We start from the raw sequence: 14,915 nt of genomic DNA, 5'->3' as shown, positions 1-14,915 counted from the left end.
CTTTTACTTAGAGTTGGTAAATGTTCTCCCTTTATCTACATCCTGTTTTTAAATGAAAAAAAAAATGTAAACACATTGAAAATAATTGTAGACGTGGCATTTAATAACAGTTCATTATTTTACAAGTGTTAAAATATTTACAGTGTATAAGGAGCATTTTATTGGGTTTTTTAAAACTACAGTTTAAATGCATAAAAAAAAAAAAAATTACATCATGTTAAATCCCACGTTTACAATCATCTTTAATGTATACAGATTTTTTTTATTTTTTTTTTGGGGGGGGGGGGGGGGGGACTCCGTGTATATAAAATTCCCTTTATTCATCCTCAATGGATAATTTGTCTTTATGGTCTATTCCAAGGGTAATCTTAATCTTGGGTGCATTACTTATTTTTCATTCTTTGCAACACATCACTGTGAACTTTCCATCAAAATAAGTTTTATTGGTTATATTTTTATTTTATTTTATAAAGGTATGTTAATTATTAATAATAACATTTTGAAAAGTGATATCTCATTAACCAAACCTGGGTGGGGTTCCTTACCTCCCATAGTGGGCAGGGAGGTACATACTGTGTCTTCTATCCCCCTATGTCTGTTTTCCAACATGCTTTCTGTCTTTGTCTTGGAATGAGATTACTTGGTTTTGTCCTGGCCCTGGCTGGGAGGGAAACAGTCAAATGTATAGTTAGATTTTGGGAGATGATATTTTTTTCCTTGTAAATCATCTCTCTGTTATGCACTGTATTATGTTTTGTTTATGTATTATATTATATGATTTGTAAACATTTGAGTGTATTCCTTTAAGTGGGGACCTGTGCTTGTGTCTGGATGAGACTTTTAGGTGATCTCAAACTAAGTACTTTGACGGTGTGCTCTTGGAATCTACAACTGTTCCCTATTTGAACCAATTTTCCTTTGCCTTATTCTTGGATGCTTTAATTATAATTCTAAAACTTTTTACTATCCCATTTTCTTCCTTTTTACTGGCGCTGATATAACCTAAATGTGTTGCAAGCGCCGTAAAACCCTTAAAAACAAAACAAAAACATTAACCAAACGATAGATTGCTCAATTGATAAGAGAGACGCATGTGCAATGCTATGTTGACATTCTCTCAGTAAGGGCATGCATGTATATGAAATGAGTGATGAGGACACGTGTCACAAACATTAAAATCATAAAATCAAAAACAAACACGGTGGTATCCCATGTATTTATTCACCAATACATAACAGTCAATACATTTTCATCACAGCGGCCAACTTTCCAAAGAGCTAAAACTGGACACCCTAACACATAATAAATACCATCATGACCCAAAACACCAGCGTGTTCGGAAAATTATAGAATACAATCGAGATTAAGAACTTTTTCTTTTCCTGGTTTTAATGTGCTCGTCACAAAATCATAATCCTGGGACATACAAGGGTCACATCCTTACACATTTTGTTCAAAAATTGACTAGTCTGAATTTAAACAAGTATATAATTGCTTGGGTGCTCGAATGTCTTACGGAGAGAGCACAATATGTTCAATTAGGACAAAACAAATCTTCCTGTATAACTACAAATACTGGTGCTCCTCAAGGTTGTGTATTGTCCCCTGTATTATTCACAATATACACGAATGACTGTAGAAGTCAAAACCTGAGTGTACCTTTAATAAAGTTTGCAGATGACACCGCTCTTCAAGGCCTCATAACAAATGGCAACGAAGTGGCTTATAGGCAAGAAATTGATAGATTTGTGTCTTGGTGTGATGCCCACCACCTAGAGCTTAACATAAGCAAGACAAAGGAGCTAGTGATTGACTTTAGGAGAGTGAAGGAACCGATAGAACCGTTAAAATTAAAGGACCAATTCGTCCAGCGAGTTCCTCACTACAAATACCTTGGTGTAACGATTGATGACAGGCTCAAGTGGGATGAACACTTGAAAATAATTAGGCATAAGATGTGCAGACGTACATATTTTTTATCAAAACTCTCTCAGTTTAGAATAGATAAAACCCTCTGCACATTATTTTATAGAGCAGTAATCGAAAGTGTTTTGTCATTTTGTATAACAGCTTGGGGAGGCAATTGCTTAGCAGTGGAAAGGAACAAAATAAATTCAAATATTAAAAAATCCATTAAATGCTATATAAATGATGTTGACGATGTAGATCTTTTATACGAGAAATTTTGTATAAATAAAATAACTAAAATATTAAATGACCAGTATCATCCACTAAGACCATCAATTATTATGTCAGAAAGAAGTGGTCGCCCTTTCTCTATTTCAACGAAAACAGAGAGACACCGAAAATCTTTTCTGCCGTCCAGTATTAGGCTTTATAACAACAAGCAATAATCATTTTATATAATTATTTCTCATTTTTACTTTTTAAAAATATAAATATTAATTTATTAATTTATTTGTTTTGCAATCTTTTCAATTTATAGTGACAGTTTTAACTATTTTACAGTGTTGATATTATTCATATTATAAAGCGCAGCTCTGGTTATAGAGCTGCTCCTCTCTTTTTTTATATATATATACATCCTATTTCCATTGTATTTTTATCTTATTGTGTAAATTATAACACGTCTGTACAAAAAATTTCCTTTTTGGGATGCAATAAAGTATTATTATTATTATTATTATTATAAACACAGAGCTGCCTACTTGAAATTTTAAAAATTTGTAGTTTCCAAGGGAAAAATAGAAAAATTAACTTTAAATAGCTTTAGAAATAAATAATTTGCTCTCAGCATGATCCAAAAATCCTCCATAATCCTGAATAATGTTTTTGTTTGTTTGTTTTTAAGGGTTTTACGGCGCTTGCAACACATTTAGGTTATATCAGCGCCAGTAAAAAGGAAGAAAATGGGATAGTAAAAAGTTCTAGAATTACAATTAAAGCACCCAAGAGAAAGTAAGACAAAGGGGAATGGGAACAAATAGGGATCAGATGTAGATTCCAAGAGCATACCACCAATGTACTTAGTTTGAGATCACCTATGTCTCATCCGGACACAAGCACAAAATCCAACAAAGAGGAATACACTCAAATGCTTACATTATACATTAAAAATAACCAATATAATAATACATAACAGAGAGATGATTTACAAGGAAAAAAATATCATCTCCCAAAACAATAACTATGCATTTGACTGTTTCCCTCTCAGCCAGGACTCCGACGAGGGCCCGGAAAAAAAACAAGTAATCTCATTCCAAGACAAAGACAGAAAGCTTGTTGGATAAGATATAAGGGGATAGAAGACACAGTATGTACCTCCCTGCCCGCTATGGGAGGTCAGGATCCCCACCCAGAATCCTGAATAATAAAATTCTAATGAACTAAACTTTCCTTCTCAACAAGATTTATTGAGTCAAAGAGGCGAATGCAGTTCTGTAGCTGGAGCCAAAAATGTCGTATTTCTACAAATTTTTCTTAGTATTAGGCAGTCTGTAAACATTCCAATTAAAAAATTATTTTAAAAACATTTTTCTCCAAATTACAAAGGCGAGGAAAGTCCGATTTTAGACAGTTGGCCGCTATGCATTTTCCCTTTCAACTGATGGAATGCTAACCCTCCTCGTTGATTATCTCTATGCCCAGAGCTGCAGTTAACACATTGATATTCACACACACACACACACACACACACACACACACACACACACATACATCTGTATTTACAACTTCAACCTCGCAAACTCAAGAATAAATATTTCCATCATATATTTACTTATAGCACTATAAAAATACCAACCAGCCCCTTGCTAGTAATTTTAAACAAAACCCATACAATGTGTGACCCACGGCCTCAAAACAATATTATATGGTGGCAGTGAGCTAGATGCTGACAATCGGGGTATAGTGAGTCTAAAATAGGAAATTGAGATTCAATATGCGTTGTGCGTGCGGCTATGTGGTCTTGTGGTATGACACTCGCTTTCGGATCGGAAGATCCTGAGTTCGAGCCTTGCTCTGCGCATAGTTGAGTACTTGGAAAAAGACTTGGTCGGAATAATTGTTATATTGCCAACCATGTTACTTATTGCTCTCTTTGTCACTTTGAATTAAATAATGAAATTTATCATTTCTGGTTGTTTTGAATTTAAATTTACTTTATAGCATAATAATAAGTACTAAGAAATACTGCAGCGCCCTCCATGCTAAAGTCACAAGATCTCAACAGCCTCAAAACTCTTGCCCAGGACCGTGACCAATGGAAACAATTAACATCATGGATGGAGAGAGCAGCTATACTCATCGACTATGACTGAATCACACAATTCTCAGCAAGCATCATTCGGACTGCGAGGCTTACTACAACTACTGCTATTTATAGCATAATATGTTTCACTCCAACAATAATACCATTACAAGGCGTGGGTCACATTTGTCTATACAAATATCACAAATAAACAATTGTAGTAAGTAAAAAGGGGGGAAAAAACAGATAACCAAATCACATAAGGCATTAAAATAACATTGTAAATAGCAACACACCGTCCTATCTTTCCTCGTGCTCTCATCTTGTATCATTATCTAAGTCAATTTACTCTATACCAACGTGCACTTATTTGTAGGTCTCATAACCCAAATTGTTATGGCCTCGTTGTTGTCATGGAAATACTCTCAAACCGATGCAAAATATTGTCCATTACAACACCTTTAAATCAGGCCCATGAGTGTGTTCGGTTATCAGACCTTCAGATATGTGCACCTGGCTCTATATCCTCAATAGGCATCCTCTTCATTTTCCCTCTTTCATAATTTAAAACAAAACAAACAACAACAAAATTCCCTTAATTATTTGACAGCGTCTATCTCAAGAAAGACCAAGAAAACCCGGGCACTAGCCGTCTATAGAGCCACAAAGCAAGCATCAGGGTTAAGCTGGTTCCAGAAAAAAAACAAGAGAGATAACAAAGTGGGGCTTGAACCCTGGTCCTGTAGGTGGAGGTGTAATGTTTTATCCACTTGGCCATCTTGCTCCCATCTTTGCTTTATTTATACCACCACTCAAGAACAGTCAACAAAAATTATGAATGAAACTGAAACTGCATCAATAAATACATTGTACAGTGGAATCCTCACAAAGCCAACACCACTGGAACCAGAAAAATTGGTTGACCTTAACTCTCTCCTTACCAGTCAGCCATTTTTAGAATTTTCCTTTAAAATTCACAACCACCCGACAAAAAAAGACTTTTCTTTCTCAAACAAAAAATGTAACAAGTGCATTCTATACAGAATGTTGTTCAGCAAAATGATGTCTACAACACAGAGTTTAGTATTTACAGCTGTCATCAAAGCATTTCTTTACATTTCGTGATGTACAAGAGAAATCAGAAAGAAAATTGTCGGTTACATCATAACAAATGTGACGATTTTCCTGTGGTTGGTAAGGAGAGGGTAAAGCAATATTGCCTTTATCCAGTATCAACGAAACGCATTTAGACTAAGATAAAGAAATGAAAATATGGGACTAATAAGAGGTGTTGACTTAAAGCACAAGTTGACTTTAAGAGTGTTGAGTTCATGTGGATTCCACTGTGTATATAAACTTTATTTATGACAAATGACTCCAAGCTGTACAACAATGTCAGATAAGTTTGGGGGATTAATCCTCAAACCGACCAATGACAGGCCACGGCAGGATTGTTGCAAACATGCATGGATGGGGTCTGATTGAGTCAGCCGACTGTCCCCAATGTCAGGGAATGCCAGAGACTTCAGACCACATAATCTTACACTGCCCTGTGACGAGATTGGCGCGGGAGGTTTCCAGGCTGTCCTCAACTGCGGTGACGAATTTAAAGACTGGTTGGAGACTTCCAGTGTGAAGATGTAGCCATACGCTACTACTACAACTATTCTCAGCCTAGCGTTGGGTCCTGGGGTAATGAGTTCATTTGCACACATTGGTTGGCCTGACTAAGGTTTGAATGAATGCCTGTCTACATGCAAAGTCAATGATGGATATTGTGCAAAAAGAATGAACGCCTCACAATCACAGTCATTTAGTAGTGGATGAAATGGAAATTTGTTTAAAAATAATTGTAGTACTCTTAAGCTCATTAAGCATGGCACAAACTGCACACATGGACTAAACTGTCACTGTCACATTCTGGAAAAGCATGTATTTAAAATTTTGGTCGATTGATAAATATCGATAAAAATGACCCTCATCTTGCCAAAAATTATCAAACCTGGGACTTCACAAAATCTTTAACCCTTGAGGTGACAGGGCCGATTTCACTCCAAAAAAAATTAATTAATTTTTTTTAAAATTTATCAGAATTTTTGACAGTTGTTTCTGTTGCTTTGTGCAAGAAATAAGTAAATGTAAGTCTAGTCTGTTTTCTTAGGATCTCGTGGCAGTTACTAATCTCTTACTGAAAACGATGGAAACGACAGTCATATCATGACAAAAGTCATGCATTGAGTCAATTCAAAATCAGCCATAACAGCTGTTGGGTTAAGGAAGTCCCAGGTTAGAGAGTTTTTGCCATCCAAGATGAGGCCCATTTTAATGTGATTGATTTCTGAAGGATGAGAATACTGACCAAAATTTTAAATACATGTTTTTTCAAAGTATGCTAGTATACAAGTGTGCCCTTTGACAAATATTATTATAAACGTTCTTAGCTGTGACGTCACGTGATGGTAGTAAGTAGAATGAAAGGCACAAATTCTTTTTTGAATCACATAAGGAATTGACATAATTAGGTTTGATTGCGGGTTCCTCTTTCAACTGTAGATATTTTCACTCACTCAATTCATTCATTATCACACGCACTCAACATTGTATTTTGGAAAGGGAGTTGTCTGTATTTTTTACTTCTTTTTTTTTGTTGTTCCATTCCGTTTTTTTTTGTTGTTTTTTTTTTCCGGTTTTATTGGGTTTTTTAAAATTCTTAAATAACACTGATATTCCAAATCACAACTTTAATCTTTTGATGTCCTCGCTTCGGAAATCCGTCCTATTAAGAAAAAAGGAAGAAAAGAAAAAAATTGGATGTCATTGAAATGAAATAACCTTGAACCTGTGTGCTGTGTCTTGAGAGAGACAAAGAAAACAGTAGAAACATGTCAAGCATACCTAAGGTATAGCTTCGGCCATGAACTAAAATTCAATTTCATGGAATTCTCATTGGTAAAAATCTGATGCGAAAGTCTCCAATATAAAATACAATGCAAGAACTTAATCATTTCACTGTATGTTTATTCTTTAACAATAATAAGTAATAATAATAATAATAAAAATAATAGTAATAATAATAATAATACACAATAACAATAAAAGTAATACTAATACTAATACTACTACTACTAATAATAATAATAATAATGCAATAATAATAATAATAATAATGCAATTATGATTATCAAAGAATACGATGAGCACCAGTTCAGCATAAAGACTGTACATACAAAGACTACATACCTAAGCCCTAGTATCTGTCTGACCTCTGAAGGGGTCAGTCTCCAAGTCAAAGGTCCAGAGTTTTGACCCCAATAATCCTGGATTTCTGATACCTAACATATGACAAAGAGTTTGAAGGTTACAAATGGAACAACATCATTTAATATAATGTTCGAAGTAAACAATTTGGGAGCAGGCACTTGTGTAAGATAAGAATTTTTAAAAGCTGTCTGAAACACATTTTCAAATATTTTTCTTTCTTTTCCAATGTAGGCTGATTTTTATTTCTTGTTCCTTATTCCATATAGAGAATTTTTCTATCAATAGTCAATCTAAAAGTTCATGTACTGTCTATATAAGACCGGGGGTCCCGATAGCTTAGTTGGTAGAGCACTCGCTTCACATGCAAAGGGACCAAGATCAGTCCCGGGTGAAGTCGAGATCTGACAGAAAAAACTTTGTGATAAACTAGCGCCCTATCCAAAGTATAACAAGCAATTGCTATTGTCCATTTCACACTATAGAAACCGGGATAAACTCTGTCTCCATGGGCCTAATGGCTCTGAAGGACTGAACACTTTGACAGTTATGGAAAAAACCAACTTATCATTCGTTGAGTCATTCCTCATCCAGAATCAAGGAATTATGAAAAATTCTTCCTTAGGACAAGGTGCCGATTAAGACTAGACATCAAAATGAATGCATTGCCAGATAAATATGGGTTTCATGTAGACAGGCCATAAAAATATATTCACATAAATAAAAAAATAAAAAGTCCTTCAGACCCAATAGGCGGAGTTTATCCCGTTTTCTATAGCATGAAACGGACCATAGCAATTCTTTGCTACCCTTTGGATGGGACGCTAGTCTATTGCGAAGTACTTTTCCACCATATATATAACAGACCCAGCTACCCAATCACTGCAGGGTAAACAGGAAAATCAGAAAAAAACAACAAATCTCGACTTCATCTCGGATTGAACTCAGTCCCAATGCATGTGACGTTGAGTGCTCTACCACCTGAGGTATAGATAGTTCGATGTTGACGTCACTCAGGTCTTTGTTATTGTTTTTTGCCACCCGTGTTTATGAGTAATTCTCACTAAACTGTATTATCCAGACTATAAGGTTACAAATAGTTTTGTGTGTTGGCCCATTATACTTCCGGATGACAATGTTGTGAGCTTCTTAGCCAAGCGCATACTATCTATTGAGACGATCCCCCCCTCCAACCCCCACATAAAGAAAGAAAGAAAATAAAGACAAATGTTTACCCTTTCCAAGTTGACAACTGTCGCCATCTGAGTCAATCTGGCAAATTTGTCCCGTACAGTCCATGTGGTGACCGTGGACAAAAATCCTACCAGGGACCGTAACTCTTTGTCAAACTGGAGGCCACCCAACTGGATTGGAAATGAGATTATAAATGTTATCATCATCATCATCATCATCAGACCGAAGAGCTAGAGCTCAGGTGGTCACTGGTTCAGATAAGTAAGTAAGTAAGTATCATCATCATCATCATTATTCGTCATCATCATCACCACCATTATTATCATCATCATCATCTTGCACACTTTTTCGCTTCTTCCGAGAGCTTGCTAGAATCGAGGTAGTACTGCAATGGTTTTAATTTTTTAAAATTCATCAATTCTTACTTTCCCCAATATAGCATGATATGAAAAGAAATAACAGAGAAGAAAAAAAAAAAAGAAGAAAAGAAATCAATAAATTTTAAAAAATAAAAAAATTAGGACCAAAACAAGTTTTTCATCCTACCCTGTTAAAGGCTGTTTTGGTGACGGCTTTCTCCAGCTGTAGTGTGATCTCTGATGAAATGGCGATGGCGAATCTGTCATAGTTGGATGACGTCATGGCCGCCTGATCGTAGATGATTCAAGGAAACAAAAATTAGACGAAAGTTAAAATAAGGTCATTTCCATTTTTTGAAAATATCCTTTTTTCTCTCTCAAACATTTAATACTTGGCATACACTATCCTACAAAGATATCAAACAAAAGTTTATATAAGAAGTTTACTTAACAATAATTGCCTATTTGGACAATAAAGATATTATTATTATTATTATTATTATTATTATTATTATTATTATTATTATTATTATTATTATTATTATTATTATTATTATTATTATTATTATTATTATTATTATTATTATTATTATTATTATTATTATTATTATTATTTTTATTATTATTATTATTATTATAAAAGGTACAACAAAAAACCCTAGTCAATTCAAATTCTTGAGCTAAGGTGGAAACTTTTTGGACATATTTTACGTTGTAAACCTGAAATTCCCGCCAATAAAGTAATGATACACTACTTCTCTGACCAAAACAGACGAGCTAGGGGACGACCAACAACAACAACAACAACATTACCTCTAACTCTATTGCACTATATAAATGCTCATGTTTTTTTTTATTGTTTTTTTTTATTTTAACCCAAGCTACTGGGGCCTGAACATCCACTCAGAAAGTAACAAGATATTGTGAGTCATTTGATAAAATTTTGTATACACTGGCTTTGAGGAATAATTTTGTAAATCTACAAATCTGTGTCACAATACACTGGTTTATTTCGTTGATTTTTTTGTAGCAGTTTTTAAGTCATCTAGTCACACTGTATACGTAGTCACCTGGAACAACATATACAAAAGACGTCTAACTTCTACGTCACAGCACAAGACCGAAGGGCAAGAGCTCAGGTGGTTCGGATAAGTAAGTAAGTAAGTAAGTAAGTAAGTAAGTAAGTAAGTAAGTCATCTAGTCCTTTAAATCAAGTCTCCAAGACTCGCTATATGCCTCTTACCTTAAACGTGTTGAGAGTGGTGTCCAGGCTGACGATAAAACTCTGGACCCAGGGGTCATTGGCTTCGTAGTTGGAAAACTCTTCCTGGAGACACGAAGAAATTGGTCAGTTACAAATAATGAATGATCAAATCTTCCAAAACTCCCCTAAAACAAAATTATTTGAAATTGTCACTTTTTGTCATGGTCAACTCTTTGAAATTAGCAACAAAATTTATTTTTTTTAAAGAGATATAAAAAAATATATAATCAAACTCTTATGTATGAATAAAAACAAACAAAAATTTTTAAATAAAAAATAACGCCTCTTTACGAAACATGGTTATTTGCTGTACCCTAAGCATTCCATGAATGAATATAGACAAACATCTGATGTCAGCTGGAATGACCCAAGTTGATCAATGAGAGCAAATTGGGTGTTAATAATCTTGCCAAAGGAAAAAAAAAAAAAGAAATTGACTGAAATGGGGCTTAAACACAGGACGTTCTGGGTCATAGTGCAATGCCTTAACCCACGGCCATCTCACAGTCCTCCCCCCCCCCCCTCCTACCCCAAAGACTGTCGGTCAATACCATAACTAGCTTATATACTACTCTTGTAAGCTAAACTTAAACTCTGTAAATAAAATAGTTTGACTGGTAAATTGACATAACAGACTAGCACAAAGTAAGCAATTTCATTTTATCTATTAGATGAAGATTGTGGTGGTAGAACAAAAAACAACATAAATGATATCAATGATGACGATTATGATGATGATATGAGTGATGATGACGACGACAACAACAAAGATGACGATGATGATGATGATGATAGCAACAATGGTAACAGTGATAAAACATTGAAACTACGCATCAAAAAATAAGTGTACCTCAGAGATGTTGTGGTTTGTGGACAGAAACGAGTCAACTAATGGTTTGATGCGAGGCTTCACAGCGCTAGACGTCAATGTAGAGAAACCATAATCTACAATTTCCTTGAATTTGTTGGACACCGACATCACCTCTCCCAGACAGCTCTGAGAAAATAAAGTAAAATTTCAATATTAGACAGAGTCAAAAAAAATGTTATTATAGCTTATGCGGTTGCACTGTCTTCAATTAATGACGGGTTTTTTTTTCAAAAAAAAGTTTTTAATGCACTGATTTTCCGTAAAGAATCTCTTTATGCAATTTCAAACGAATAAATTACCTGGTGGAGGTCCCGATATTGGGCTATATAAAAGCTCAAGCTCAAGTTAATTTTGTACTGTTGTTATAAATACGTACCTCTAACTTGGCTTTACTCGCTTCACTGCATTGAGGATGAAGTTTCATAATGTCTTCCTAAAAAAGGATAGAAAATAAAAATCTAAAAATAAAATCTTTTTAAACAATCAATAAAATCTGCACTTTTAGACAAACCTAAATGGCTTTTAATTTTTAAAATATAAAAGATTGATTAGAATAAATTTTTTAAAAAATCATTATCCTTTAAAAAAAGGGAGGGAAGAGAGGGAGGAAGAGAGAAAGAGAAAGAAAGAGAGAGAGAGAGAGAGAGAGAGAGAGAGAGAGAGAGGAGAGGAGAGAGAGAGAGAGAGGAAGAGAGAGAGAGAGAGGAGAGAGAGAGAGAGAGAGAGAGAGAGAGAGAGAGAGAGGAGAGAGAGAGAGAGAGAGAGAGAGAGAGAGAGAGAGAGAGAGAGAGAGAGAGAGAGAGAGAGAGAGAGAGAGGGAGAAAGAGAGAGAGAGAGAGAGAGAGAGAGAGGGAGAGGGAGAGGAGAGAGAGAGAGAGAGAGAGAGAGAGAGAGAGAGAGAGAGAGAGAGAGAGAGAGAGGGAGAGAGAGAGAGAGAGAGAGAGAGAGAGAGAGGAGAGAGAGGAGGAGGAGAGAGAGAGAGAGAGAGAGAGAGAGAGGAGAGAGAGAGAGAGAGGAGAGAGAGAGAGAGAGAGAGAGAGAGAGAGAGAGAGAGAGGAGAGAGAGAGAGAGAGAGAGAGAGAGAGAGAGAGAGAGGAGAGAGAGAGAGAGAGAGAGAGAGAGAGAGGAGAGAGAGAGAGAGAGAGAGAGAGAGAGAGAGAGAGAGAGAGAGAGAGAGAGAGAGAGAGAGAGAGAGAGAGAGAGAGAGAGGGGGAAAGCGATTACTTACCTCTATACTACTTTTCAAAGCCTTGCAGTAATCACAACTGACCTCTGCATTGTTGAGTGCCGTCTAGAAAATTAGAATATGAGACGAAATTGTTATGGAAAATCTGGTTTAAAACTAGAACATTTGCATAGAATAATGATGAGGATAGTAACGGAATAAATACTTAATGAAAGTAAATTTAGTGCATTCAGGAAATGACCATCCTACCAAAACATGCTTATGGATTTGGCCATTGGCCCTGATATTAGGATCCTATCCTTTTTAATCACTATATGTACGAAATGCCCTTTTGTTTACTTTAAGAAGTATAAATTTAGTTCAACTCAATATGAATTCAAAAAATAATCTTTTTTTTTAAACTGTTGATGACTAAACATCTGCAAATGTGATCAACAGATGCAATGAGAGCCATGAAATTGGCAAAACGTTACAATAAAATCTGGTAGAGCTAAATCAGAAATTCTGTCTAGTGGTATGACACTCACTTTCAGATCGGAAGGTTCTGGGTTCAAGCTCGCTCGGCGCATAGTTGAGTCCTTGGAGAAGGCTCTTTACTCACATTCTCTCACCGTACTCAGGTGCAAAATGAGTACTGGGCCGTTAACAGCGTTTTCTCTGTCCGAAAAAAATTGTAATATCGCCTAACAGGGTCATGTCCTGTCCTAAATGTTAAATGTTGCTGTTGGCCAGGGACCCCTTGTAAAGCGCTCTGAGCACGTTTAGTGGATATTGCGCTATAGAAAAGCTCAATCTTTAAAAAAGACAATAGACGGTAATCCAATAAGATCTCACCAAAAACTGGGCCCTGGCCTGTTTCTTTTCAGAATCCGAGCTCTGCAATTTTCCCTGCTGTAAGCTCGACTGTACGATGCTGTAGGCGTGTTGCAAGTCAAAGCCGTACGGGTAGCCCGCCCTTAGCCGTGTCATCAGTATGTCACCAAAGTCCTGTTCAAGAATGGTACACGCGTGATTCAACATGGCGCACACCCCGTCTACGCTGGAGCTAGATATGGCACGCCTGGTGTTGGTGAGACAAAATATGTGAAAGACATGTTGGTAAATTACAATATTAAATGTAACAACAAGATATGAAGTGAGTAGAAAAGTGCCAGAAGACAATAGAGAATAAAAAATTTTTCGCGGCGGTGGTGGGGTTTGAACCTGCGACCTTATTGGTACGACAACTCCGCCTGGCGGAGTTGTCGTACCAATAAGGTCGCAGGTTCAAACCCCACCACCGCCGCGAAAAATTTTTTATTCTCTATTGTCTTCTGGCACTTTTCTACTCACTTCATATCTTGTTGTTACCAACATAAGTGCCTGCTCCACTCACTTTTCTGAATTAAAAAATATTAAATGTAGAAAGTTTGAAAAAAATAAATAAATGAAAAAGAGAGAGGTCAAAATAAGATTCACTGTATCTCATTCTAAATGATGATGATGATGATGATGATGATGACGACAATGATGATATTGATGAATAATTATGTCATCATCATATTATCAGACTTGCCTACTTGAAAATTTTAAAATTCTTAATTTTTAGGAGATTAAAATTGTAGCTGCTATAATTAACTTCAATAATCAACAATTTCCCTCACGAGATTAAAGAACACATCAAAATCCTTAGAATTGTGTAGTCTGACATCTACTTTCATTTTCAATGAGTTTCAACGACTCACAGATGCTCATAAAGTTATGAAAGTGGAGACAAAATTTTGTAATTTTACGAACTTTTTGAAATAGTTGGCAGGTCCGTATTTCGGTGATAACGATGACGTTTTTTTGTTGTTTTTTTTTTCTGATTCATATTACTCACTTGAGAGATTTCTTCACAATAAAAAACGAGTCGTCCACCATACTGGACGTATTCTGTCCGTTCTCTAACACGTCCATGTTGAAAGCCAGTTGTCATATCCATCCAATAGCCCTCTAAACCAAATCATGTCCCCTCCTACATGTTAACTGTTGCTGTTGGCCATGGACCCCTTTGCAAAGCGCTTTGAGCACAATTAGTGGATATTGCGCTATATAAAAAGCTCAATTTAAGCTCAATAATTATGCCATCATCATATGATGATAATGATGATGTTCTTTTATTTTCTAATCCACATTACTCACTTGAGAGATTTCTTGACAATAAAAAACGAGTCGTCCACCATGCTGGATGTACTCTGTCCTTCCTCCAACATGTCCATGTTGACAGCCTGAACAAGAAAAGAATGAAATCGATAATACGTTAAAATGAATTATGCACTAATGCCAAGTAACTCTCAGTATTTGAGAGAAAGCAGGACAAATTACACATCTCTCTTTTCTAATTCCAGCTCTATAACTGTATCATCACTATCATATTCATCTATAATTCTCTATTGAGGGTGAGAAAAAAAAGTAGATTTTTTTTTCTGACCTGCCTATCCTTCCAGCATTGATTTGGTAGCTGGGTCTGTTAGATTATGTGGAAAGTACTTTGCGATAGACTAGCATCCTATCCAAAAGGTAGCAAGCAATTGCTATTGTCTGTTTCACAC

The 14,915-nt window shown here is 35.8% G+C and overlaps 1 protein-coding gene across 1 annotated transcript in view; it reads right to left on the bottom strand.

Moving 5' to 3' along the window:
• Window positions 1-1,201: 1,201 nt before the first annotated feature.
• Window positions 1,202-14,915, bottom strand: part of LOC144977672 (conserved oligomeric Golgi complex subunit 4-like) — a 38,790-nt gene continuing 25,076 nt past the window's right edge. The window contains exons 13-22 of the mRNA XM_078923110.1: window positions 14,506-14,591; window positions 13,177-13,402; window positions 12,385-12,447; window positions 11,533-11,589; window positions 11,136-11,282; window positions 10,265-10,348; window positions 9,209-9,310; window positions 8,704-8,832; window positions 7,451-7,542; window positions 1,202-6,986 (exon numbers count right to left, since the gene is read on the bottom strand). Of these exons, the coding sequence (XP_078779236.1) occupies window positions 6,944-6,986; window positions 7,451-7,542; window positions 8,704-8,832; window positions 9,209-9,310; window positions 10,265-10,348; window positions 11,136-11,282; window positions 11,533-11,589; window positions 12,385-12,447; window positions 13,177-13,402; window positions 14,506-14,591 (1,029 nt within the window). The 3' untranslated portion in view covers window positions 1,202-6,943. The remainder of the gene's footprint in view (window positions 6,987-7,450; window positions 7,543-8,703; window positions 8,833-9,208; window positions 9,311-10,264; window positions 10,349-11,135; window positions 11,283-11,532; window positions 11,590-12,384; window positions 12,448-13,176; window positions 13,403-14,505; window positions 14,592-14,915) is intronic.

The sequence above is a fragment of the Berghia stephanieae genome, chromosome 7 (genome assembly GCF_034508935.2).
Source record: "Berghia stephanieae isolate SIO BIC M18660-M18661 chromosome 7, UCSD_Bste_1.3, whole genome shotgun sequence".
Lineage (NCBI taxonomy): Eukaryota > Metazoa > Mollusca > Gastropoda > Nudibranchia > Aeolidiidae > Berghia > Berghia stephanieae.
This window is presented reverse-complemented; position numbering and strand designations above follow the sequence as displayed.